The 27,342-nt window shown below is 42.1% G+C and overlaps 1 protein-coding gene across 1 annotated transcript; it reads right to left on the bottom strand.

The window, feature by feature from the left end:
- TNIP2 (TNFAIP3 interacting protein 2) lies at positions 1 to 25,691 on the bottom strand. The gene is made up of 6 exons (XM_074276680.1): positions 24,671 to 25,691; positions 13,153 to 13,455; positions 9,107 to 9,196; positions 5,403 to 5,669; positions 3,076 to 3,195; positions 1 to 1,184 (listed from the first exon to the last, which is right to left on the bottom strand). Exons 1-6 carry the CDS (start codon positions 25,079 to 25,081, stop codon positions 897 to 899), a joined length of 1,479 nt encoding a protein of 492 aa, XP_074132781.1. The 5' UTR covers positions 25,082 to 25,691; the 3' UTR covers positions 1 to 896.
- Positions 25,692 to 27,342: the final 1,651 nt, after the last annotated feature.

Raw genomic sequence — 27,342 nt, 5'->3', positions numbered from 1 at the left:
AATAGTCACATCAATAAATTTTATTATAAAAATAAGTGAATATAAAATGTGATTTTAATTCTTTATATAAACTTCTAAATACCTAAGAAAATAATTGCAACTTGCCAATACAAGATATATCAGTGCAAAAACAGAAAGGGACTGTGCGGCTTCCAGAGGCCTGTTCCCACCCTTCACATAAGCTAAGGCAGTGATGCTCAGACCCCTCACCTTGAGCCAAATCTGGCTCATCTCTGTAACCTGAATGCCTTCCAGACTTCTTGCAGCATGTGAAGACATCTACACAGGTTTTGTCCTCTGTCTGACAGATCAGGCCCCATGTGCTCTGCTCTGAGGCCATTGGGAAGAGCACCTACTAATGCCTGTCCCTCCCAAAGATGGGCAAGTTTGACTCAAACCGTCCCATCCCATTGGTGTTCTACACCTCAACCGCCCAAGTTGAATAACAGTTTGATCCACCTTGAGCTGAACTGAAGCCAGGTGTAAATGATTGTCAGAATTCTAACTATTAGAAATTGGTGCTTTCTTCAATAGAAAGATAAGATAATTTTGTGTTTATTCTTCCCAACTCACCCCTGAAGGGATGGACCTCTACCCAGTCGGTTACCAGACACTTGGTCACCTGGTGTGCTGCCCTCCCGCCTTTCCGGAGACATCCAGGAGCCGATTCCCCTTCTCCACTCCAGAGTGCTAGGCAGGCAGTAGCCTTTAAGGAACATCTCAGGGCTCAGATGAGATCTATTCCTGGATCCCTGGCAGGCCCATTGGCACAGCAGCTCTCCCACTTCTGTCCCATACACTTTCAGGGAACCAGAGTGCCCGGCCGAACGACTGGGGAGTTTCCGCAGCTGACTCGTGCTGGCCAGGCCTCGGACCCGCTTCTTCAGGTGACTCGGTCACTGACAGCATTCAGACACGTGTCTAAGGAATTCCTCGCCCTCCTCATCGTGAAAGAACCTCATGCAGTGAGGACAGTGAAGGTCCCCTTGACCTTGACCTCTCAGGTCCACACCAGAGAGTCCCCTGTCTGCTTGGATTTCAGGCTGTTCGGGCTGCGGGGCAGGTCTCCTCGTGCTTGGTGGCTCTGCCCTGAGGAAGGCCTCTGAAACATCTGTCTCTAGGCGTTGCGTGTGTGTTTTGTGACCCGAGTGAATCCTACATTGGCCCGTCGGGTCTCTCGACTCCTGTTGGGGAAAGGCAAAGTTAGGAGTCTTTTGGCCATTCCCTGACAGTTAGCTTTTTACATTTTACCATTTAAAAGCATTTTCTCATGGAAGTCAGCTCTATATTCTTAGACTCAATCCATCTTACCTCGAATAAACACTTATTAATCACTTATGACATGAATGCTTAGTGCTGGACACACAAAGATGAAAAAAGACAAAGCCCTGCTCTCAGAAAGGAGATCACCCCCACATAAGCAGATGCATACCACGGAGAATAGGACGGCAATCATAACAGGTTTCAGTAATGATGTGTTTGAAGGTTTACAACACCCTGTAACTATTTCATGTAATCCTCCCAACTATCCTGGAGAGTAGGTACTATTAGTACCACCATTTTACACATGAGGAAACTGAGGCAAACAGGATTAAGTGACTTGCCCACAGTCACACATCTGCAGTATGATTCGAATTCAGGTCTACCCGACACCAAATCTACACTACTTACTGAGCCGCTAACAGAAAAGTCAAAAGAATGATCTGGTCTATGAAAATCTGAGGAGGAAAAACCTGCTGTCAGCTGGGAATAAAGAAACAGGGTTTGCAATGAGGGTCCACCCCCTCCCCTCCGCCTCAGCTTCCCTGGCTTTCACCAAGGCTCAGCTCAAATTGCACCCTTTTCAATAGACTTTTCCCTCCTTCCTTATACACACACACACACACACACACACACACACACACACACACACACATATGCACACACATATACATATCTAGTATATACATTGTAGTTTGCATGCTATTTTCCCCATTGGAATGTAAGCTCTCTGAGGGCAGGCAACAAGATTTTGTCTTGCTTTGTTTCTCTAGGGTTTAACACAGTGTCTGGCATATACTAAGTGCTTAATAAATGCTTGGTGGGTGACTGAATGAATATACTCCCTTTTGCTTTCCTCAAAAGCAAAATCAGCTACGACAAGGCCACCAAAATCATCCAAATCATCCTTATTCTTATTCTCCAAGGCCCAGCTCAAGTCCTACCTTCTCTGGGAAGCTTTTCCTGACTACACAGACCCACTTTTTTGTTTGTTTGTTTGTTTGTTTGCTGAGGCTATTGGGGTTAAGTGACTCGCCCAGGGTCACACAGCCAGGCAGTGTTAAGTGTCTGAGGCCATATTTGCACTCAGGTCCTCCTGACTTCAGGGCTGGGGCTCTATCCACTGCGCCCCCTAGCTGCCCCCTGCCCTGGACCCATATTTTTAAGAACACCAATTTGAGCTAAAAGAAGCAAACTCTAGTCAGTCATTTTACAGATAAAAAAACTGAGACCCAGGGAAACAATGGGTTGCTTCCGCAAGTATTAAGTAGCAGAGCCAGGATTTGAACCAAGGCAGAACAGTTTTGTTAATAAGAATAAATTACTGACTCATTTTATTAATAGAAGCCTATTTCTCATTGACTTGATAAGCTAAAGCAAAGATACTTAAAGTAGGTTCTATAAACTACAGGTGATCTATATGTGCTGCCTATTGTTATTACTTATTTCTAGGGAAAAGGAATGAAATAAGCATTTATTAAGTACTTATTATTACCTTCCAGGTACTATATTAATTAAGTGCTTTGTAAGCATTGTCTCATTTGATCCTCCAGGGGGTGGAGGCTACTATTATCCCCACTTTAAAGTCGAGGAAACTAAGGCAGACAAAGGTTATGAACTGCCCAGGGTCACCACACTGAGTGTCTGAGGTCAGATTTTAATTCGGGTCATCTTGAATCGTGAGGCAGTGCCAGATCTGGAGTCAGGAAGTCAGAGGCAGTCCATGGTGGGTGCCTGATAAGATTTTGTTGGTTGACCAACCTTTGAAAGGACATTCACAATAAAGCTATTTCTGATTTTATTTCAGCGCCTCACCTGTCTCCTGGATATCTGATGCTGCAGGGTTGCAACTTTTTCCTTAAGTTCTTGTATCTTGCTTTGTGCCCGCTCCCGATCAGCTCTTTCTGATGTAAAATCATCCTTGTAAACGAGCACCTGAAAACATAGAAAATGTAAGTGTTTCCTGTCATGGGCATTAAAAGATCCTTTATTAATGACAGTCGGGGCCAAAAAATAAAAAGTCACTGCCCCAACTTCTTGTTTAAGGAAAATCCAATGGATTTGGAACCCTAAGGTAGGAATGAAGTCCCAGCCCACCATCCTACAAACTGACTGTTTGACTTATATAAAGCACTTCCCTTCTTTCCCCTACACAAAAAGGGGGAAGTGGATTAGATCAGAGATTCTTATTGGTCATAGAACTCCTTTAGCAGGAGCTAAAGCTTCTAGGGAAGCTCCAAATTCATTAAGATTTATTTGTTTGAGGCTGGGTTCCCTAGCTCACCTAGAAAACTTGGATCTGTCCAATTTTTCTGATCTGGGCCAATTCAATACATCTTGGACAGTCTGGTAGTCCTTCCCCTCCATTAGTGAGCCCCTTAATTGGCTTTAGCCCTATCATAACTCAATCCACCAGTCTCAGCCTTTCCAGGGCTTCAGCATGGGCTACCATGTGAGTCAGAATAATATTTATAAATGGGTAAAATAAAACGCAAAGATTTCAAAAGAAACCAGTTATATTTAAATATAATTACCAAAATATTTTTAAAAACATGTTTACGGGCTCCTGGTAAAAAAAATCTCTATACTAAGTGATTTCTATAGACCCTCTCAGTTCAAAATTCTATCATTTTATATAAGATAATACAGTAGAATGAGCTTTTCCCATGTGGCAGTGATGGGCTTGCACTGACTAACCTTACTCCTCCCTTTCCACCATCCCACTCCTGCATTTTTTCCCTGACAGGATCCAAAGCACAGAATTTCAAAGTGGTTAAATTAGAATCAAGATAAAGTTGAAGGAGCAGGTGACTTAATTGGCTCCTGCACGCTGACTGCAATCTCAACCCCTTCTTCCAGATCGAGCTTGTCAGCCACAAACTCCAGCCAGCCGTCTCCAGTGTATCAGATCATCCACTCTGAGTCTCGATTTCTTCATCTGCAGCATGAGGAAGCTAAATCTCTCTTCCCTTTCTCTACTAAATTTCAGAAAACTATCTTTACTGGTCTCTCCCTTTCCCTCACTCTCTCCTAAACACTGCAATCTGGCTTCTGACCTCATTACTCAACTGAAACTCTTCAAAGGTAGAATGTTCCTTAATTGCCAAATCTAACGGCTTTTTCTCAGTCCTCATCTTTCCGTAACTCTCTGCAGCATCATTTTTAGGAAAATCCCCTCTTGCTTCTTCTCTTGAATGCCTGATGGCTCCGTCTCTGTTCACTTTGATGGATTTTCATCTACGTTGTGCTCCTTCTCTGAGGGTCTAAGTCTCTGTGCTGGACTATCCTCTACATTCTCACTTGGGGAGCTAGCCCACCAGCTTCCATGAATCTAATTATAATCTCTATGTACACACACACACACACACACACACACACACACACACTCCAGTCTTTCTTCTGAACATGTGTCCAACATCAGCAGTTGCTGTTGGACATTTAGAACAAGATGTTCTAAAGTCATCTCTAATTTAACATGTCCAAAATGGACTTTCATTTCCTCTTCTCCCCAAATCATCTTTCTTCTGAACTTTCTTATTGTTGTTGAAGACACCACCATCTTTTATAGAAGCCAGGTTCACAACTCCAGTATCAGTCCTCAGCTCCTCATTGGTACTTACCCCCCATATTCAAAGAGTTGTCAAATCTGCCATTTTCTACCAACATAATCTATTCTGTTTACACTGACATATATACATATTGTCTCCCTTTGTAGAATGTAAGCTCTTGAAAGGAAGAACTATTTCATCTCTGTCTTGTACTTATGGGGCCTAGAATAATACCTAGTCCATAGCAAACTTAATAAATGTTTGTCCATTGATCTCTTCCTGCTCTTCCAGCACTAATTCTTAAGGCATTAAGAAAATGCAACATTTCTCCCCTTAGAAACAGATTTCTAGCTCAAAGTTCTTGTCACTTTTAAAAAAATAATTTCCCTATCATCTGACACTTAAATTAAGTTTAATGTTACCATGAATATCTTTTTAGTGACATAATCACATAAAATCACGGTAAAAAAAATGACTGTCTTGTGGGAGCAAGGAGAGGGCCCTTTGACTGGGAACTAGCAGGCTTATTAATGGAAAGGATTTATCATTCTGCATCAGATTTCTCTGAACCCAAGTGACTGTGCCATTGCTGACCTGCTGCTCCAACATCTGTATCCGCTCACTGTCTCCATCTTTTGCCTTCTTAATGTCTTCCAACTCCAGTTTTACTTTCAAGCAGTCCGCCATTTTTGCTTCCAACAATTTGTTTAGCCGGAAAATCTCCTTCTGCATAAGCTCTGGGCTCATGGGCAAACCTTGCTCAGGCGGGACTTTCAATTCCTTCAGCTGCAGATGGAGGCCCTTCACATACTCATCCCTGCTAGCATCATATTTCTGCCATTTAGCATTCAGATCTTCTACCTGTGAAAGAAGAATTGGAATTGGACTTCGTGAAGGCAGGGTAAGAATCTCCATTCCCCCAAAGACCTCCAGGAGATACCCATTGACTACCATCTCCCACCATAAATAAGCTGCACTATAACCACTACCACCAACAGATTCACTCTTTTACTCACCTGTTTTCTACTAAGAGCTAGGTATTTTAACTCAGTGCTTAAAAAAAATAAACCATCTCAGTCATGAAAAGATTTTTTTTTAATTTGGCAAATGGAAAGAAGTTTAGACATATAAAGAAGTATAAACTATATACAGCTGATGTCTAAATATATAATTACTTAAAAGTTTTTATACAACAAAAATCAATAGAATTAAGATAAAAATAACGAACTAAAGAAAAAGATATATGACAAATAGGACAGATTTCTTTTAAAAACCTAAAATATACAAGGAGCTACTAATAAGTCACAATAAAAACTTCAGAAACATAATGGATAAAGAGTCAAAGGATATGAACAAATGATTTTGAAAAAAGGCAACATAAATTGCTAATTATCATTAGGGAAAAAAACCCAACTATATCAATAATGAGAAATTCAATCTACAATAATCTTGAGGGTCCACTTCCAATAAATTGGCAAAAACAATTAAAAGCAACAAAATTCAATAGTATAGGGGTAGTGGAGAAAGAAATACACCAAAATTGCAAACCTGCAAAACCTTTTGGAGAGCAATCTGGCAGTATGCAATAAAAGTTGCCCATTGTACTGATAATTCTATAGTTAAAAATGTATAAAGTATTACAAAAAGACAAAAATGCAAAATCTATTCAAAGATTTTCATGGCAACAGCACATATAATTTAAGTACCAAATGATAGGGAAGGGGAAAAAAGGAGGTACTTTGAGGGTGATGTAGCCCTCTGACCCCCCAGTTTTGACTCTACAACTTATTATACCACCTTTTCTGGACTCGGTTTTCTCCTTTGCAAAATGAGAGTGTTGGACTAATAATTTCTCTCTAAAATTACTTCTGGCTCTAAATCCCATTTTAGTTTAACTTGCTTTGTAACAGTCCCTGATGCAGCATGGTCATACATGCTTGGATAAGGAGGAGGATGTTGTATTGGGAACCACACCATCCACCCAGGGTTTTAGTGCCAGCTCGGAAACCCTGGTCCTCGGGTTCCATCACTCTCATGGTACCTCATTTACCTCCATCATTCAATACTTGTTATTTATTTGTTGTTTTTTAAGCCAATTACCTCTAACGAGAGTTTGCTAGTTAGCTAGTGATTTCATGGAGTGAGATCTACTGTGTTAACCAAGTCTGCTGCATACATATGGTACTATGCCCAGAGCCATCTATCCTTCTGCAATCTAAGCCCAGAAAAAAACCCCAAAAGTGGGAAACCATTAACCTGAATTCCAGTCCTGAATTGACACTAATTTGTTATATGATCTTGGGCAAATCCTTTCTCTCTGGACAATTCATTTCTATAGCATCCTATTTGTGGATGGGATGGGAGGGAAAATGTGGTTGGCACTGGGGACACAAAATAAATCCAGCACAGGCTCTACTCATAAGGGAAGTACACTTTAATAGAAGGGACAGAAAAGCATAGAAATAATTGTGAGCATGAGAAATGGAATGAGAAAATGGAGCATGAGAACAGGTTCAATAAGTGCTATGGGAATGCGAGGAAGAAGAGCCACTTTTCTATGGATGCAGGAGGAAGGGAATGAGAAGACAAAAAATAAATCAGGGAAAACCTCAAGAAAAAGGTGGCATCTGTATAGAGCCTTGAAGGAAGGAGGTTTGAACAGATAGAGAGGAAGGAAAGGGGATAACTGTTGCCAGTACAGGGAAGGGCATAAACAAAACAGAGATGGAAGAGCACAGAACGAGATGGAATAAAGTTGTGAGTTTACTTTATTTGGAAGGCAAGAGGATCTCAGTTCCTCTGTTTAAAAAAAAAAAAAAAAAAAAAAGAGGAGTTTGTCCTAGAACATCATTTCAGTGCCTTCTATTTCTAAAATATCCACTTGGTGATTGGAAGGATGACCACAATGCAATCAGCAACCTTCTCAAAACCACAAGGGAGGCTTTAAGAAATTCCAACATGGGCTATTTTCTTCCCCAGTGTCTTAAGCATAATTAAAAGAAAAAAAAATCAAAACCACATACACAAAAAAACCCAAAAACTATATTACTTCCTTATAGTAACCAATCAACTTCCCCTATTTTCCCCTTTCTTCCTCCTCTCCATTCTTCCCCCCAAATGAAGTAAAGCCATGAGTGTTCCTTCCTTTCTTGTAGCCAAACAAGGTCAAAACTTTAAACCATTTAAAATAATTGCTATAGAGTTGGTCGTGGTTATAAGAGATAGCCTGGTATACTGGAAAGAGCTCTGGTCTAATAGTTATGTTCAAGTGCCAAACCTGACACTTTCAATTAATAAGCATGTGCCTAGCATGTGCCAGGCTCTGGCAACATTAAAGGGAAAAAATTGTCCCTTCCCTAAAGTAACTTCTATTCTAAAGAAAGTGAGTGACAAGGTAGAAATAGTGCTGGACCTGTGGAGTCAGGAAGTTCAAATCCAGCCTCAGACACTAACTAACTGTATGACCTGGACAGGTCACTTAACCTGTGTCAGCTTCACCTGTAAGATAAGGATAACAACATCTATCTCCAGGGTTATTGTGAGGATAAAAGGAGATAATCTTTATAAAGTGCTTTGTAACCTAAAGTGCCCCACAGATGTTAGCTATGATAATGATGCAGATGATAAAGGAAGCTACATGTATCATAGCTAAGTCGATGTAGAAAAGGAACTTCTGGTGGAATTGTGAAGGGAATTAACCGATGAGAAGGAAAAATCAAGGTGATGCCACAGGAGCTGGGATTGAAAGGAGGCAAAGAAGTAGTCCCGTGCAGGCCCCAGTCACCTCAGGCAAAGGCAGAGAGGTGGCCAATGGCTGGTCACAAAGAACAATAAGTAGCCTGGCTTGACTGTAACATTGAGGAAATTAGGTGGAGGAAGGTGAAATCAGACAGGAAAGGTAAGCTGTATCCAGCTGACCTGGATGGGAATAAAATCTGCAGCAGCTACCTAAAATATTAAATGCTCTTGACATAGTCCTTATTAATCTGGAGTTAAACCCATTCTAGCCTAGTCTTGGTAGTTGGGAGTGATGAGCCAAAAATTTAACCACCATTTTATTTTTTCCCACTTTAAGGTTTGCAAAGCACTTTTCTTAACAGTATTGTGAAGAAAGTAAAGGAAATATTATAATTCCAATTATCCCTATTATATAAATAAGAAAGCTGAGGTCCAGACATAGGAAGTCTCCAAAGTCACCGAGGTGTCACATTTCCACGCAGGTTTCTTGACCATGAGGACAATCCTCTTTCTGCCACATCTTCCTCCCACAAATATGAAATGAGAAGAAATATACTCACATGAACCACTTTTTTTTTCAGGAGCCTATTTTCTTCCTGTAATTTGCAAATGATGGCATGAACTGAGACATCACCTTCAGGAAATTGTAGCTATGGAGGAAGAAAAAAAATTAGGATGACACTCTTCCCTCCCACAAGACACAGATTCAACAACCACTAAGTGATGGCCATTCCCCAGCCTTGTTTGAAAAAGCAGGTTTTCACGCACTTAAGAGTCACTTCAAAATCCAAGTAGATCAGTCATATTAAAGCAACAGTGTAAGAAACAATCTGTTTTGTGGTATCAAAGAAACTGCTTGTTGGCTGGGGACCAGCAGAACACACTGTGGCATATCAATCAGTGGGATGGACCATCATTCTGCTCTCGGAAATGACAACATGAAGACTTCTGAGATGCTTGGGAAAGCTTGAATGAATAATGAACAAGAGGGAAAAAGCAATGCTCAAAATGTTGAAAAGTCTATCAACAAGCACTTCCTAAGCACCGACTAAGCGCCCAGATCCTGCCCAGGGCTAGAGTTACACAGAAAACAGGCCCTACTCATGCAAACATCCACGTCCAAACAAGTGGACAGGATAGACTGGGGGTGATCTCTGAGGGGAGATGCTATGATAAAATAAAGACAAACAAAACTTTAAAACATTAAAACTCAAATCAATGTACTGGGCAATTCTGACTGCGGAGAAAGACCTCAAGTCTTTTTGGTAAAAAGGTGGTGAACCACAGGCCCTGAATGAGCCACGTACTATCACCCAGCCAGGATCAGTAAGTAGTTTTGTGTTGCTAGATTGTGCTTTTTTGTCTAAAAACACTTGCACTTGGGAAAGAGGAAGAGTCAACAAGGAAATAAGTTTGAGGCTGTGAGATGAAGGGCAGCCCTGCGTGTCAATGTGATAACGAGGAGCTTGGGGATATGAACATTCCCTGACAACATTCCCCTTGCAGACTCTACTCCCTGCAGCATGGCCTTAGAATAATCAGTCCGAAGAACAAGATACCATTTTGTGGTTTAAGGCTTAGGGAAAAGGGTTCAGAGAGCAATAAATAATAAATTCAAGCTTCCACATAGAATTGTCTCAATGGTTGAGAGGTAGGTGGTTATCTGCCATCTAGCAGATGGGATTGAGCTCCAAAAATATGAAATGACTTGTCTTAGGTGATACAGCTAGTAAGACGTAGTTAGGAATTGCTTCCAAGTGTACTTTCTGCCTACAAATTCAGTGTTCTACTGTTATCCTGATCGCTCAGAAAATCTTCAGAAGATGGAGGTGAAAGGACTTGAGAGAGAGGACTGCTGGCTTCAAGAACCTGAAGATCTGTCATGTGGAAGGACTCCTAGCTGACCCTAGCTGGCAGAATTGAGAACCAGAAGAAGAAACAGATGGACAGATTTCTGCATGAGATAATGATCCATTAAGGATCAGTTATCCAAACTGCTCAAAACTGGGACAAAAGGAACAAAATTGGAGGTCTTTCGGGGAAGGCTAACTGCCCACATACTGGGGAGACATATAAAGTATTGGTCATGATTGGTCATGAGATTAAGATGTAACCCTTGGCTCCACCACTTACTATACTAGAAACACTTTGTCTCTCTGAGCTGCAGTTTTTTCCTCTGTTAAATGAGGGTGATCCCAAAAGCACCTTCTAACAACCTTACACCACAGTGTGCAATCCTATTAAGGGATGGGTTGATTAAGAAGCCTTCAGGTCTCTTCCAATTGTTAAATTCTTGATTCATTTTCTATATCAATCTACACTAATCCAGAATTCCCCTTAAACAACCTGGGAATCACACCTGAGAATTGTTCTCTCACAGGGGAGTTCCTGAAGCAAACTGACTAATTATATGACTAGAAACTTGACCAGTCTTAGACACAGTAATGTCTAAGCGGCTTTGCCACCTCAGACTGCCAGACACATCCTGAATATCCCTATCAGAAAACTCACTTTCTATCTCAGATCAGTCAAGAAATGTTTGGAACTTTAAAAAAAAAAAAAAAAAAAAAAAAAAGAGGAAATGCTGCAGTGATTTCCAAAAGTGCTAACGGGGAGTGAGCAGGGAAGCCCCACTATCACCAAACCAGTAGCTGCTTTCTTAGTTTCAGAAATGGGCTCTAAAAGCCAGACACTATTCCTCCTGGAGACTCCCCTTGAGTAGGATCTGGTACCAGATAAAACAAAGATTAAAAGAGACCTTCCAGAGAACTTCTATACATTATCTCTGGGGTGATCACCTGGAAAATTCCTCTTACACCAAGCTATTTTCTCAGAAAGACTCCCCTCTCTCCCACCCTCAGCCCCATGCAATCCATTTATCACAGAATCCTAGACCATCTAAACTGAAAGGGATCTCAGAGATCATCATCTGTCCTCTCTGCTTCCTATGACAAGTAGGAAAACAGGACCCTGAGAGAGAGTTTGCCCAAGATCATCCAGCTAGTGAATATCAGATCTGGAACTAGATCCCATGTTGCTTAATTCCCCAGTCCATAGCTTTTTCCACTCCCCAAGGAAGGCAATGGTGAAAATTCTCCACCTCCAGCCCCCCAGTTGCTATCATACTTCCTGAATTTCCTATTCCACTGAGGAATTCCTATTCCTATTCCAGAGCACCCAGGCTGAACTGGGACAGTGTGGCCTAGTGTAGAAAGAACAGTTGTGGTATTCTCTGGTGTCAGAGGACTTGCCCTTGAATCCTGCCTTCTCCCTAATTACTCGACTAACCAGGTTGTCTGTTCCTCCTCTGTCAAATAAGGGAGCCAGAGTAAATGATCTCTAGGATTTCTTGCACTTAAATGGCCTGCCCAACACTACAGAGTTAGTAAGCAGTAAACTTAGTGAGTAGCTTTCAAAATCATGTCCTCCAGTCTAAATATAGTGATTTGCCTGCTGTAGCACACTTTCTCCTTCCAGTTCAAATCCCTCTGGTCACCGACATCTTTCTTTACCCCACTGCCATCCCTGCAATGTCCTATCTCTGCCTTCTTTACTGTTCCCAGATAGGTCCTCATTAGCTGAACTATTTCCATGCTCTCTCCCTGGGCTATTTTACTCCTTTCCTAGCAGGTCTCCTCACCTCTCATGTCTTTCCCTTCTAATCCATCCTATTTAAAGCACCACACTATTCTGGGCACATCCAGTTATAATCATATCATTTTGCATCTCAGACACCTTCAGGGGCTCCCCATTGATCCCCACTAAAGTTTCCTTCTTAGCCCAGCACTCAGGGCTCTCTGTAGCTAGGCTCATTTCAAAAAAATTTTCCCCACCACATACACTATACCAATGGTCCTCAAACTTTTTAAATAGGAGGCCAGTTCATTGTCCCTCAGACTGTTGGAGCGCCTCACACTCTGTCTCCGCCGCCTCAGCCCAGTGCCAGAAGTGTGCGTTGCGAACGCGAGTTTAGGTTGAACTTCCGGTCTGATTTTGCCATAACCCCGCAGGCCGCATAAACGTCCTCAGCGGCTGCATCTGGCCGGCGGCCATAGTTTGAGGACCCCTGCACTATACTTTAGTCAAGCAAGACAATTTGTCTTTCCGCCTCAATTTCCTCATCCATAAGCTGGGACTTGCCTTCTAAAGTATCAAATGAGATGATAAAATACTTTGCAAATCTAAAAGAACTATACAAATGCCAGTTACTATGAGGGGTGTAATATTATTCCCCTCAAATACTTTCTAAAATTACTCTAGCTACTGAGGTATCTGGTAAAATCTCAGCTTTGACTTCAAATTGGTCCCTTTCTTTCCCTCAAAAAACATTAACAAATGTACTTCTCTGATTGGCAGTCAGCACCTGAACCAGCTGAGCCAACATGGGACTCCAAGTTGGAGGAGACCTTTGAATGCTACAAACAATAATAAATATGTTCCAATTCTTCTAGTGTTTGAAGGTGTACAGGGTATTTCCTCAGAACAACCCTGTGAGAGGCTCAGTGCACCATCATTATTCCCATTTTACAGATGAGGTGATCGAGGCAGATCCACTGATGAATCTTCACTTTACAGATCCCCAGAGTCTCGGAAGTACACCATGTACCTTGTTAGATCTTTCCAAGGAGGGTTTGTCCTCCCTCTGCCCCGCAGATTTTTGCTTCTCATCCAGACATTTGACGAGGTGCTGACACATCTCGGCCGTGGCAGCCAGAGTCCTGCGGAGCTGATAGGTCTCATCAGTGAGGGAGCGGCAGAGCACCTCGCTGGTAGCCTTCTCCTTCTCCTTCTCCACCAAACTCCTCTGCAGGAGCAGGATCTCCCGCTCCCGCTCGTGCTGGGGCTCGCTGAGCAGCCGCTGCAGCTCTCTCTCTTTCTCTTCCAGCTGCTGGTTCAGTTTCTGCACTTCCTAAAGAAGACATTTAACAAAGTCCATTTGATTAAAGGGCAAGACAAAGAAACAGCCAACTGGAAGTCCCCTATAATTTAAGAATGCCACCAATACAGCTGCAGGAATTCACCACCATTATGGGACAAACACACTCCTAGCCAAGCCCTGTTTTTTTCAGCTAATCATTGACTGGGGAGTTTTTTGGCCTATGAGATTTTTCATTCTGAAATTCCATCTTACATTTTGTTTTCATGAGGTAGGACAGAATTGTGTATTTTGTGTCATCAAAGAATTCTACATAGTGGCCAAACTACTTGACAAATGACTAAGTGCTGGGATGTAAATGTTTTGTGATGGGAGAGTAGAGGAAGAAATTCTCCATTGCCCCCTCAATCATTTCTTAAAAGACCAAAAAAAAAAACAAAACAAAAAAACCCACTTCAAACCTGACAATCATAGTCAATTTCCTGCTTGTAAAATTCAAAATTGCATAAGAAGATTGGGTACAAAGAAAGCTTTTATTAATCCCTAAGCAGTGCTGCAGACCTCCCTCCCATCCTGCCATCCTGGCCAGTGGTATGGATCCTCCTGCCTCATCTTCATTTCTACCTCTTCCTGTTACTTATAGCAGGGAGAAATAGCTGAATTAGAAAAATCTGAAACTTCTGATCACAGTTTGGAAGCAAAACATTAGAATAAATTACTAAGGAAAGGGAATATTTTTTAAATAATATCACCCAAATATCTGATTTCATTTGTTACCCCAAGACACCAGGCCAGGATTCCAATCCTGCTCTCTCTACACCAACTCACTGTGTGACCTTAAATTACTTTCCCCACCTCTGTCCTTCAAGTTACAAACTTGTTTCCTCACAACCTGGTCAGATAGGTAATTATTTCTTATTTCTTAGTTGAATTGGATTCCAGTTTTATTGGCTTATTTGCCAAATGATATAGGGTTTCCGATCTCCAACCTCCATGCCTTTGCCTTGGCTACAGAATGGCTACATGCCTGAAATGCCTTCTGGCCTCCCCTTTGGCTCTTGAGGAAAAGATTCTTTAAGAACCAAGTTAAGCATTCCCTCTATCACAAGGCCCCTACTTTTTTGGATGCAATGGGGTTAAATGATTTGCCCAGGTTCACACAGCTAGTAAGTGTCTGAGGCTAGATTTGAATTCAAGTCTTCCTGACTCTAGAGCCAGTGTTCTATCTACTATGACACCTGTCCCAAGGCCTTGCCTTATAATTTCATTACTAACCCTCTCCCCTTCCCCATCTCTGAAATTACTTTGTATAAATTTTTAATTATGTTTATTCTTCCACCAGTAGAATAGAAACTCCTTTAGGGTAGAGACCATGTTCAACATAGCACATAATACATACTCAATAACTGCATTGTAAATAGAACAAAATTATTTCTCATAGAATCATGGACTGAGAGATGAAAGGTACCTTGGAAATCAACCAGCCCAATATTCCATTCATCACAGAAATTCTCATTAAAATATCCCCAACAATTGCCATCTAGGGGAGGGGGGAGGGGAAGAAGGGGGAAATGGGAAAACCAGGTTTTGAAAGGGTTAATATGGAGAATTATCCATTCGTATATTTTGAAAATAAAAAGCTTTAATTTTTAAAAAAATTAAAAATATCCTCAACAAATTGTATAAGCTCTACTAGAATACTTCCAGGACAGGGAACTCATTACTTTTGGAAGCTGCCCTAATTTTCAGAAAGCACTTTCTTTTTATTAAGCTGAAATCTGTCTTTAACCTCAGCTCCATAGGTCTACTCCTGACCACTGAAATGACCCAGAACAAGTCTGCTTTCTATTTTTTTTAGTGCCTGGCACACACGAGCTGACACAAAGGCAGTTCTCAGTTTGGTATAATAGAAAAAGCACTACACTGGGGAGAAGGGTGGGGAAATGGTGTCAGAGGACCCCCAATCCTTGAATCCTGGTTTGACTGTTGACTCTTGAGTAAGTCACAGGACTTAGGGATTAAAGGCATCTCATTGTCTAGGCCTTCAGTTCTTTACTTCTCAGTGACAGGATTGGTCTAGATGAACCTGAAAATGAATTCCAGCTTTGACCTTCACTGAGCTTCTGATCACTCTTCCTTCCTCTCTCAAGTTTTCTGTGGTCTAAAAATCCCCTGTTCTGGCCACTGTTCCATTTGTGGCAGAATGGGCAGGGCACGATCTCCTCACCTGCCTTCCTCAGAACATCCTAGTTTATCAGTATCCTTCTTCAAAGCCTCTATCTGAAGCTCCTCATTCTGAATAAAAGACCGTTGAACAGACACATACGAGCACATTATGCATGTACACAGAGTTTGTTGTAAAAAACACATCCAACTCAACAGGGAAACAGTCAGGAGTGAGGAAGGGAGCATGTTAAGAGGAAGTATTTAATTTACTTAACTAAAACTATCAAGCTTCTCTGGGCCTCCGTTTACTCATCTGTAAAATGAGGCTGTTTAGTCCAATAGCCTCTAAGCTCCTGTCAGTTCTGACACTACAGGACTTGTGTGGAATACTGTTGTGAGAAAAGTAGTTCTTAAGCCTTAAAAATGCTAGAGAAAGTGGAGGTACCCCATCTTTTAAAGCAACTACCTGGGGTTTTGCCTGGGTAGGAGACGGAGGGGGGACTTCAGTTCCTCTGCATCTGGGTAATTTATCTCCATTCTTTGCTTCTTTCTGGCTAGGGAAACTTCCATATGACTGATGGTGTAACCCAGGATGTTGGATTTTGAAAAGGGGAAAAAAATCACTTTGAAAATTGGTTTGTCAGCATCACATGTTCCTCATTAGCAACTTTTAAACATTAATAGGCTTGAATAAGCATGACTGGGAAGTGTGAGGTTTGGGATGGGTCTTTTCGGTTCTTCAGAAGAGAAGAGGGGAAGTCCTCCTTCGAGATGAGGTTTGATATGATCTGTTCAGTTATGATTGCCACGCAGGTCACCTGTGTGTGCCTATGTACTCCACCCTGGTCGGTGCCAAGAGCCACCCCATTATGGGGATTGCCGCTGGTGCATCCACTTACTTATATTACATATAATACCAACATGCCTGAAGTCTGTTTAGGACTATGTGTGAGCTTGCCCACTGGGAGCAAGAAAGCAAACTGAAGAAAGATGACAGGATTCCACCTAATATGTAATATTTATTCCAGGGGTGACAAGCCAGGTCTCCCTGGGATGCCTATCACTGTGCCCCAAAGGTGGGAAGGTGAAGACAGGGAATAAAGCAGAGAGAAGTGTCATGCTCTAGGCAAAGAAGCTGGGTCTCAGGCTCTCTGCTCTCTGCTGCCTGGATGAATATCAGCCAGTCACATCCTCCCTTTGAAACTTCAGTTCTGTTTTTCTTTCTCTACAAAGTTAAGAGATTGGGATTTGGCTGGGGCTGTGTCAAGCCAGGTCATCCGTAAAGTCTCCTCAGATATGGGATGCTAGAGCAAGGCTGATTAACTTGCTTGTGATCTTGTTCATGGATATATATTTATATACACACACAACAACAACATGACATGCAGGTACATATGGTGAGGTTATGACCTCCCTTAAGGGAATAAATACCTGCTCAGATGAAGTCATGTGGCAGTTCAGGATTCTGAGTACAGATATTTAGAAATCCATTTCTGAGCCATAATAAATTACACTTTAATACTTTTGAGAAAAAAAATCAATTACAGTTTAACCTCTCTCGGTGAAATCACAGCTTTCAATTTCCCTGCAGGTTTGCCGACAGAGGGAATGTTCCTATTTAAAAGAGAATTAGTTTTGTTCAGAGCAGGATAAAAGTAGAGATGCCTTTTTTGTTTACAATTGTCCTAAATATCATTCTGCTAGCTCAGGAGTTTGTGAGCTTGTATGTATTTTTAAAAATTATTTTGATAACTGCATTTCAATAAAATTGGCTCCCTTTCAAATTCCATATGATTTTCTGCATTTAAAAAATACAGTTTTGAGAAGAGGTCCATAGATTTCACCAGACTGCCATAAGGATCCCCACAAGAGAGATAAAGAACCTGTGGATTAGCTAGACAAAAAATTATTATAATTTTATATATAATTACTGGAGCAAATATGCAGGAAGATGGAGGAAGAAGTGGAAAGGCATTCTGGGGATTGTCAGGCACAAGGCACAGACATGGTGTTAAAACTCCCTAGCCTTTTCCCACTCTGAAATTAGTTTTCAAGATTTCAGCTTCAAAGATATTGAATTGACTATGATGCAGAGTACAGCCTTGCAGTGGGGAAGGAACCAATCAGAAGACCCAGCTTTAAGGTTCAACTTGCCTTTCACAAGCCAAACTAGAAAGGCTTCAACCACAAGACTGAAGGGAGACTTGGGATCCTTCATCCCAGGACATCAGACCCCATTAGAAGAGAGCTTTGAGAGCTTTTCCCCTCTTTTAAAAAATAAGAAGCAAGATAACTTCATAATGATGCATCTGAGATCAAAGTCTGACTTTCTTAAAGCATAGCTTGCCTAATTAATGCTAATTCTTAGAACCAGTTGAGGCAATATTTTTACTAAAATTGTTGCAAAGTTAGCACTCTTCCCATAATACTGTACTGGCTTTATACCTCAAAACTGCTATGAAAAATGTGAGTTATCATTACTACTGCACTGTGGACAGTTCCTCCACTGCTTCCTATGGCCCAGTAATGAATTCCTTATTGACAAATGCTAGGATCATAGGCACACAGACCCCAAGCTCCTCAGCAAAGTCTCAAAGTAGTGGCTGCTCCCTCAATTCATCAAATCTGTTTCCAATTTATTGGACCTGAGTTTCAGGAACAAAGAACATGGAGCACAAACCAAGCCAAATACACACACACACACCCACACACACACACACACTACACTCTGTAATTATTAGATTCCTCAAGTATTTCCATTATAGTATATTAGAAAAAGCCAAATTCTCCTATCTTATCATAGAATGCCAGAATATTTAAATTCCAGCCTTGCACCCTGGGCAAATTACTTCCCTTCCCCAATTTCATCTGTTAAAATTACAGTTGACATACATGGGGTTTTTTTGCATTTTGGAAATATTTTCTTCTTTTTTTTCTTAATGGTATTTTTTTTTTCTAATTACACATAAAAATAGTTTTAAACATTCGCTTTTGTAAGATTTTGAGCTCCACATTTTCCCCTCTCTTTCTTTTTTTTCCTTTCCTCAAGACATATGGAAATAAGTTATACATTTGACTTAGATGCTTTAAAACTTCCTCTAAGACCCCTTGATTTTACATTCCAGTTTGTATTTGATATTTATGTATTTGGGTACTTAGCACTTTGCTTATTAACTATTAAAAAATGTGATGTTGAAAAAATTACATCTCTCTGAACCACAGTTTTCCTGTCTATAAAATAGGAATAATCGTACTCCAATCTAATACGGTTGTTATGAAGTTGTATTATTTATTTAGAGAAATATGAATTTTTATACATGCATATATACACATATGTACATAATACATATATACACATGTGCACACACAGAGATATACACCCACAGAATTGCGAGACAGATCTACTAGGTTCATCAAAGGACAACAATATTTTTCACTCAGTTCATGATAATAAAGTGACTTAGAGAAAAGTGACAGGATTCTCTGAACCACCTTACTTCAGAGAGAAGTCAGGAATAGAGAGAACCATATAACAAGATAGTCCATTTAGAAGATTGGGGAGAGGCAACACATATATAATTGCAAAGCTCTCTTTATATAATTTAAGGCTTATATAATTTAAGAAGGTTTATATAATCACTTTTTTTTTGCAGCTACCTCAGAGGTAACTAATGCAAGTGTTATTATTCCCATTTAAGCAATAAGGAAACTGAAGCTCATTAATAAAGCAATTTACCCAGGATCACATAGATGGTATAATGGTTGAGATATGACCTAGAGCAAGGCTTTTTAAACTTTTTCCACTTGATCCCTTTTTGCCTGAGAAATTTTTATGTGACCTCAGGTATACAGGTATGTAAAACATATACAAATCTTTTTACTGATTTTTTTTACTGATAATAAAGCATAATTGCACAACACCCACATTTAGTTCTGAGACTCCATATTAGCTGGTAACCCACAATTTAAGAAATTGGGAACTAGAACATATAACCAGCAAATACAAGAACCAAGATCTTATCCCAGATCTCTAATATTCAATCTAAGACTGAGGTTGACAATTCTCGGCATATTAAATGCATTTAATCAATGCATGTTGATCAATAGACTTCTATTTCAACACAATGACTCTGAGAAAACTGGGGAAAAAAAAGACTAAAGCAAATTGAGGAAATTGGATGTATGCTTCAACTACAGGAATAGCACAATGTCTGATGCACCAAAAACCTTTTTACCTCAATTTCCTCATCTGTAAAATGAGCTGGAGAAAGAAATGGCATTCCACTCTAATATTTCTGCCAAGAAAACCCCAGATGAGATCATGAAGAGTCGGCCACATGTATTTATTGACTGAATGATATTGATTCCTACCCAGTTCCTAGAAAGCTTCCTGTTCTGACTGAAAAATTCATTCTTTCCCTACCCTCTTCCCAATAGCACCTAACCTGTCCACAAAAAGACATAGAGGGAGTCACCAGGCAGGTCCTCCATCTTTCATTTCCCTGGTACCAAGAAACAGTGGCTTTCAAAGTATGAGCTGGGGATTCCCAGGTTATCACATTTCACAGACCCACAGAATCTTAGAGCTGTGATCTTAGATCTCACAGACCATGCAGTCTAACTCCCTCCCTTTCAGAGGGCTGCTTCCTGCAGTATTTGTGGTGACAGTAAGTTGTTGTGGAAAGTGCACAGGAGGAAACATTGACAGAACACCTATCAAGGAGGCAAAAGAGGGGATTCCGCCCGTGTGGGTTAAGAAGCTGGCCAAATGATAGAGAACAAGCATTCTTAATGTGGAGTATGTGAGGGTTTTTTAAACTTTGTATGTGTATATATGTATTTTGACGTTATTTCAATATGATTGGTTTCCTTTGTAATCCTACGTATTTTATTTTATTCATTTAAAAACACGATTCTAAGAAGGGATCCACAGACTTTACCGGATTGCCAGAAAACTATGACACAAAAGAAGTTGAGAACCCCTGATGTAAAAGGTCACCTTCCATTTCAATTATTTCTCTGAAGCAACACCTGTAATTTGCCATCTGACTGTGAGAAAAAAATCATTCAACCTTATCTGGACTCAATATTTTCATACAATAAATAGAAGAACTATCCCACAGGACTGTTTTAAGGACCAAATGAGGTTAACAGATTGAAAAGTATACTGTAATAACTGTTACACAAAATCAAAATATTATTTTTATTATACACTCCTTCACTCAAAGCTTCATCATTTTGAGGAGCTAACTCTAAGGATCTTAACGCTGGCAGGTCCCACAAAAGTAGGAAAAAGTGGAGAATCTGTCTAGTAATTCCCTGTATGTCTGTCGTAAACAGATTAGGTGATATTGGGAAGAGGGTATGGAAGGAAGGATGAATTTTTCAACCAGAGCAGGAAGCTTTCTAGGAACTGGGTAGGGATCAGGATCATTCAGTCAATAAGTACACATGTCCAACTCTTCATGATCCCATTTGGGGTTTTTTTTTTTTTTTTTTTTTGGCAAAGGGAGAAGTGATTTTGCCATTTCTTTTTCAGCCAAGGCAGGAAGCTTTCTAGGAACCAGATAGAGATCAGCATCATTCAATCAATAAGTACACATGTCCGACTCTTCATGATCCCATTTGGAGTTTTTTGGGGGTTTTTTTTTGTTTTTGTTTTTTTGGGTTTTTTTGGCAGATATTGAAGTGATTTTGATATTTCTTTCTCCAGTTCATTTTACAGATGAGAAAACTGAGGTAAACAGGGTGAAGGAATTCACCCAGGCTAGTAATACATATTAAGCACATGCTGTGTTCCAGGCCCTTAGGGATACAATTACAGGAATAAAACAATCTTTTCTTGGAAAAAGGATACATTGTGTAGGGGGAGGCAACCAGGACATATATATATATCTACAAAGCTAATAGGCAGCTAAGTGGGCTTGAAGTCAGGAAAACTCCTCTTCCTGAGTTCAAATCTGACCTCTCATACTAGCTGGATGATACTGGGTAAGTCATTTCACCCTGTTTGCCTCAGTTTCCTCATCTGTAAAGTAAGCTGAAGAAGGAAACAGCAAGCCATTCCAGTATCTTTACCAAGAAAATCCTAAAAGATATCACAAAGAGTTGGAAATAACTGAAAAATGACTAAACAAAAATAAAACAAATAAATCCAAAATTACAAAATATTTAAGTACAAGATAGGTTGGGAAGAGTGCTAGCAGCTGATAAAATCAAGGAAGGTCTTGATGGAAAAAGATAATACTGGAACTACATCCTAGAGACAGAGGTAAGGAGGCAGTACATTCCAGGCTGGCATGGCAGGCATGGCAGGGCAGAAATACAGAGATGAAAGATGTGGCATCTTGTATCTAGAACAGAGAGAGAAGACAATCTGTCGGGGTTGCAGAGGGCAGGACAGAGTCATGTCCATCGAAAGAGTTTGTGTAAGACTTTAAATGCTAAACAAAGGAGTTATCTTTAGAACTGGAGCCTTTTGGAAACCTCTGGAGTGGGTTGAATAGGGGAGTCAAAAGGCTAGATAAGCCCTTAGGCAAAATTCCTTGGCAACTTAGTGTCGAAAGTGTAGCTAGAAAGAACTAGGTGATGAAAGATTTGAAGGGAGACCAATTAAGAATCTGTTGCATAATTTAAGTGGCAGGTGATGAGGGACTGAACTCAAGTGGTAGTTGTATAAGTGAAGGGAGAAGTCACTCCAGAGATGTTGTGAAAGTAGAAAAGAACAAGATTTGGCAACTGACTATATAGAGTAAGGGAGAGTGAGGAATCCAGAAAAATGCCAGGAAGGCCCCCAGCAGACAAAATTACAGACCTCTGGAGGACTAAAGAAAAGTCATCATTTTTCTTCAGTGTTTTAAGCTTGAGCATCTATTTAAGACCCTTCAATGAAAACCAGAAATCCTCTCAAAAAGTGTCAAACTCTGCCCCCATTAATTAGAGAATCAAAGAAAATTATAGTACATAAGAGCTAGAAAGGATTTCAGACAAGGAAAATGAGGACCAGAAAATGGACATGTCTAGTCCAGTCATGCAGCTGTTAAAGCTGTTAAAAGTCCACACTAGAGCCCTGGGTCTCATAAAAACTTGGATCTTAGGCAGTGGCCAATTTTTATGCCAGAGGACTAATGCTGAAAACCTGTCTGTAGCAAGGTGATGAACTACTATGTCATGGTTAATATGTCAGTTCCTTTTGCTCACCTATACTATTATGTTACACACATGTAAAATGTATGGGATTGCCTGTCATCTAGGGAGGGAGTAGAGGGAGAGAGGGGATAATTTGGAAAAATGAATACAAGGGATAATGTTATAAAAAAATTACTCATGCATATATACTGTCAAAAAAATTTATAATTATAAAATTTTTTAAAAACTATTGTTACAAAAATAAGTTTTATAGGAGTGGGGAATATGGGAAAATGAGTGATTTCTTAAAGCATCAAGAAAGCTTAAAAAAAAGAAAAGAAAAGAAAAAAACTATCTTTTTAGGCCTTTTAACATTCCAATTTAGGACTCTTGTTTTTTTTAACAAGTTTATCTTTTTGAAACTTTTGGTGCCAAATTTGAGTCCTTCTTCTTTGCATTACTCCAAGTCAAATCTCCCTCAGTGAGTCAAATTTTGGGGGAAGGGAGTAAAAGGGAAGGAACACAAAACAAAGGAAAAGGCCTGCCCACATTACCGTTTGAAGCACTAAACAGGAGTTTGTTAGCCAAAACCAATCCTTAATATTAAGCATGTTAACTTCCCATTTCAGCCTACAGGGCTTCCTAGAAAATGAATAAGTGACAGAATAAGCATCAAGGTTTTGTAAATCTCATTGTGCCTCCTGGTACTTTAAGGGGAAAGTGAAGGTAAATGATAAGCTCCATCCACCAAGCAGCACAGCATCCTTGAATCTACATATGTAGTGAACACATCTGAGAGTCAGCTCTGCTATGTGCCTAGTGCCTCTCTTGGATTTCCCCATCCTAGGTGAGGGTGTAGAGCCAGTAGATAATCTCCAAGATGCCTCCTAGTTAAAATAGACAACGGCCTAAAGTACCTTTTAGGGCAGGGAGAAACCTTGGAGATTATCTAGTCTGGTTTTACACCCTCATTTAACAGATGGGGAAATCCAAGAGAAACTCTCAGGCAACTAACTTTCATCTAAATTTATTAGAGAAGGGACTTCCAACAATACGACAAACAAATGGTGTGTTGAGCTCTTTCTACTACAGATAATACAAGGCTTATACCAATTCCAATGTTAAGCTTTTACTGTTTCAATGCAATCAGGATTTTTTTTTCTGGAAAAGAGGAAAGCACCTAGTCATGCGAATACAGATTTGCCCCTGAGAGACATCTTCAAGGTCAGAAAATGAGGAAACTAAGGCACAGGAAAGTTAAATGACTTGTCCAGGGTCACACAGCCTTTTTTAAAAGTGGAAAAACTGGGACGGTGATGATTAAATAAAGTGTGCAAAAGTGGTCTAGGAATCTGCCACTCAACTTATTAAGAGATGATATCTATTAACTTCTCTGGCCTTAGTGCAGTGCAGGGCGCAAAGTCTAAGTTGAATAAATAAATGCTTATTGATTGATCGGGCCTTCTACAAGACCTACCTACAAAGTCCATTTCAGCTCTCACAGTCTCACTAATCCAGGTCTTGAAGGCACCAAAGAGGGTCCCACGAAACCTGAACAGGAATCCCCTTCACAAAGTCCCCTCGTTAAGCAGAACATCTCTAGCACTGGGAGCCTCTCTACTGGCCAATTTAAGTGGTTCCTTCCACTTTGGGACTATTTGAACTGGCCCTAGAGAGAACCAAAAAGTCTCAGAGATCATTTTATTCAACCCATATCTGAGCAGAAACCCCCTCTGTGGCGTTCCTGGTAAGTAGATCAGCCTCTTCTTGAACACCTCCAGTGATGGAGAGCTGACTACCTTGGAGGCAACCCCTCCAGTCAATCGCCAGGAGCTGTACTTTGGGAAGCTTTAATGCTGAGAGTTGTGGCTCTCTGCAGCCCCGGGAAAGTCGGACCGGGTTGGGGGCAGGGAGGGTGGGGACGGCGGCGAGGTGGGGGAGGGAGTCTCCCTACCTGGGCAAACCCGTCCTCCCGGGCGCGAGCGCTGTTCTCCTGCTCGCGGAGCTGCTCCTTGAGGCGGCCCACCTGCTCCACCAGCCCGTCCACGAGGGACGGCGCGGGCCCGGGCCCCGCGGGCGACCCGGAGCTCTCGTAAGCGGCCAGACTGGTCCGCAAGCGCGCCACCAGGGCGTCTCGGGAGGCCAGCTGGCCCCGCAGGAAGCTCAGCTGCTGCCCGGCCTCGTGGTAGAGGCCGCAGATCGCGGCGGCCTGCTCACGGAGCCTCCGGTTCTCGCGCTGCAGCCGCTCCGCCGTCTCCTCCGGCTGCTTGGCCGGGAGCGCCTCCCCGCCGCCGGGGCCGGGCCGCGAGCCCTCGGCGGCCGCCCCCGTCCTGGCCCCGGCATCTTTCGTGCGGAGCGACGACATGGCGGCAGGGAGCCGGCTTGTGCTCGGAGGCTAGGAGAGGCCCCGGCCCAGGACTCCACTGGAGGCCAAGAGGCGGCTCCGGACTGACAGTCCCTGCAGGGGGCCGGGCTCGGGCTCGGCGGGAGACCAGGAAGAAGCTCGGGACCCAGAATCCCTTAGGAGGCCAAACGGAGGCTCCGGAATGAGAGTCTTTGCAGGAAGCCCGGCTCGGACTCCCCAGGAGGCTGCGGGATGAGTGTCCTTGCAGGGAGGCTGGCTCAGGCTTCGCAGAAGGCGGAGAGGCTCCAGGCTTAGGAATCGCGGGAGGCCGGGAAGGCTCTGGGATGAAGGGCCTCGCAAGGAGCCGGGCTCAGGGTCCTTGCCGGGAGCCGCCTCAGTGCCCGCCGGCGGCTCTGAGTCCAGCAGCCCCAAAGGAGCTCTCGGAGCTAAAGGCCTTCGGGGGCTCCGGGCCGAATGGAGAAACTGGGAAGGTGGGTTTAGGGTCAGCTGAGAGCCCCGCTGGCCAGGAGCTGCGGCCGAAGGTGGGAGCTCGTGGGGGGCTTCGAGGAGGGGCGGGGACCCTGGACCTCAAGATGCTTTTAAGCCGCTTCTAGGAAGTTGGGGCTGACTAGGCAAGCCCAAAGGGGAGGAGGCTGGGGAGGGCCGGGGCAGCGCTGGGCGGGGCCGGGCTGGAGAGCAGACGCCAGCGGGAATTTCCTGCCGGGGCTCTCCCCGAGCATTCCCGGGGACTTTTCCTCCTGCGCCGGAGCCCGGCCTCCCTTTCGCCGTTGTTCCGGGGCAGGGAGTCGGAGACCATAAGGCGGTCGCTCGAGCCTGCAGTAGGGTCCCGCACGGGCACAGAAGGAAGCGGAGCGCGTCGGCCAGGGCAGCTGTCCCGGGTAGCTGCGCTTGCCCACGGGTCTCGTCTACGCTTCCCACTAGCCTGGCAACCCTTTTTTTTTTTTTTTTTTTTTAAATACTTTTTATTTACCAGATATATGCATGGGTAATTTTACAACACTGACAATTGCCAAACCCCTTGTTCCAATTTTTCCCCTCCTTCCCCCCACCCCCAGATGGCAGGTTCACCAATACGTGTTCAATATGTTAAAGTATTAGCCTGGCAACTCTTGAGGCTGGGGTCCGGCTCTTCCCTTTGCTTCCCCAACTCTGTCAGCCAGCGTTTAGAACTGGCAGGCCCCTGGAGATCAGCTAGGCCATTTTAGAGAAGAAACTGAAACCCAAAGTCATACAGCCAGTAAGTAGATTACTAAAATTCAGACCCAGATCATTTGACTACCGATTCAAGCGCTCCTTTCACCGAACTATTTCTTACATATTCCAATCCCCTCAGATGGAAAGACAGGGACTGTTAGTAGTGGAATGAGGCAAACTATACTTGGTTTCACATTCCAGGTAACTTCCCCTCTCTCAAAAGGGCTGTGAGTCAGATGGACTCAGAGTGCAGGTGAAGACATTATATACATATGTATGAATTTACATGTATATATGTATGTGTACATGTGTGTATATACACATCTATGTATATATGTGGACATAGCCAATGTGAGAATTTGTTTTACTTGACTAGACATGTTTGTAACAGGGGATTTTGCTTTTCGTGCTAGCGGGAAGAGGGGAGGAGGGGGGAGAAGAATCTTTGAAAACAAGTTAATTAAAAAATAAAAGGTCTATGACTCTATAAAGTAAAAGCAGCACAGATGGATTTGAATCAGGACTTAGGACATGGGATCCCAGGCCCTGAATTCCAGGACCAACTTGGACAAGTCACTTTTGATCTTAGTCAAGAGACTTTCCATTTCTGAGTCTCAGTTCCCTTATCAGTAAAATGAGAGGGTGGGACTAGGAAGTGACAAACACACCCTACTTCTGCCCGGATTAGAAAAATCAGTCCTCGGGGAAGAAGGATATGGATGGTCCAGGGAATTCCAGGAGTAAATAACCAGGATAATGAAGAGCTGGGAATGTTTAGCCTAGAGATTCAGAGAAAACGATTTCAGTCTTCAAGTATTTGAAGATCTATTGTTTTGAAGAGAGATTATAATACTTCATAATATTTACTAAACACCTCCAAAATTATAGGCAGGGCAGCTAGGTGGCAAAGTAGATGGAGTGCCAGACCTGGAATCAAGAAGAAGATTCATCTTCCTGAGTTCAAATCTGGCCTCAGACACTTACCAGCTGAGTGACCTGAGAAAGTTAAAAGACATTTAACCCTGTTTGCCTTAGTTTCTCATCATTAAAATGAGCTGGAGAAGAAA

This window comes from Sminthopsis crassicaudata, chromosome 6, assembly GCF_048593235.1.
Source record: "Sminthopsis crassicaudata isolate SCR6 chromosome 6, ASM4859323v1, whole genome shotgun sequence".
NCBI lineage: Eukaryota > Metazoa > Chordata > Mammalia > Dasyuromorphia > Dasyuridae > Sminthopsis > Sminthopsis crassicaudata.
This window is presented reverse-complemented; position numbering and strand designations above follow the sequence as displayed.

Bases quoted from the DNA above. Each gene is read 5' to 3' on its own strand.
- TNIP2 (XM_074276680.1), bottom strand. From the start codon at position 25,081: ATGTCGTCGCTCCGCACGAAAGATGCCGGGGCCAGGACGGGGGCGGCC. The intron at 13,456-24,670 runs GTAGGGAGACTC...TGTCTTCTTTAG, and splicing joins GGGAGGACGGGTTTGCCCAG to GAAGTGCAGAAACTGAACCA. The intron at 9,197-13,152 runs GTACATGGTGTA...CTTCCTCCATAG, and splicing joins CCTTGGAAAGATCTAACAAG to CTACAATTTCCTGAAGGTGA.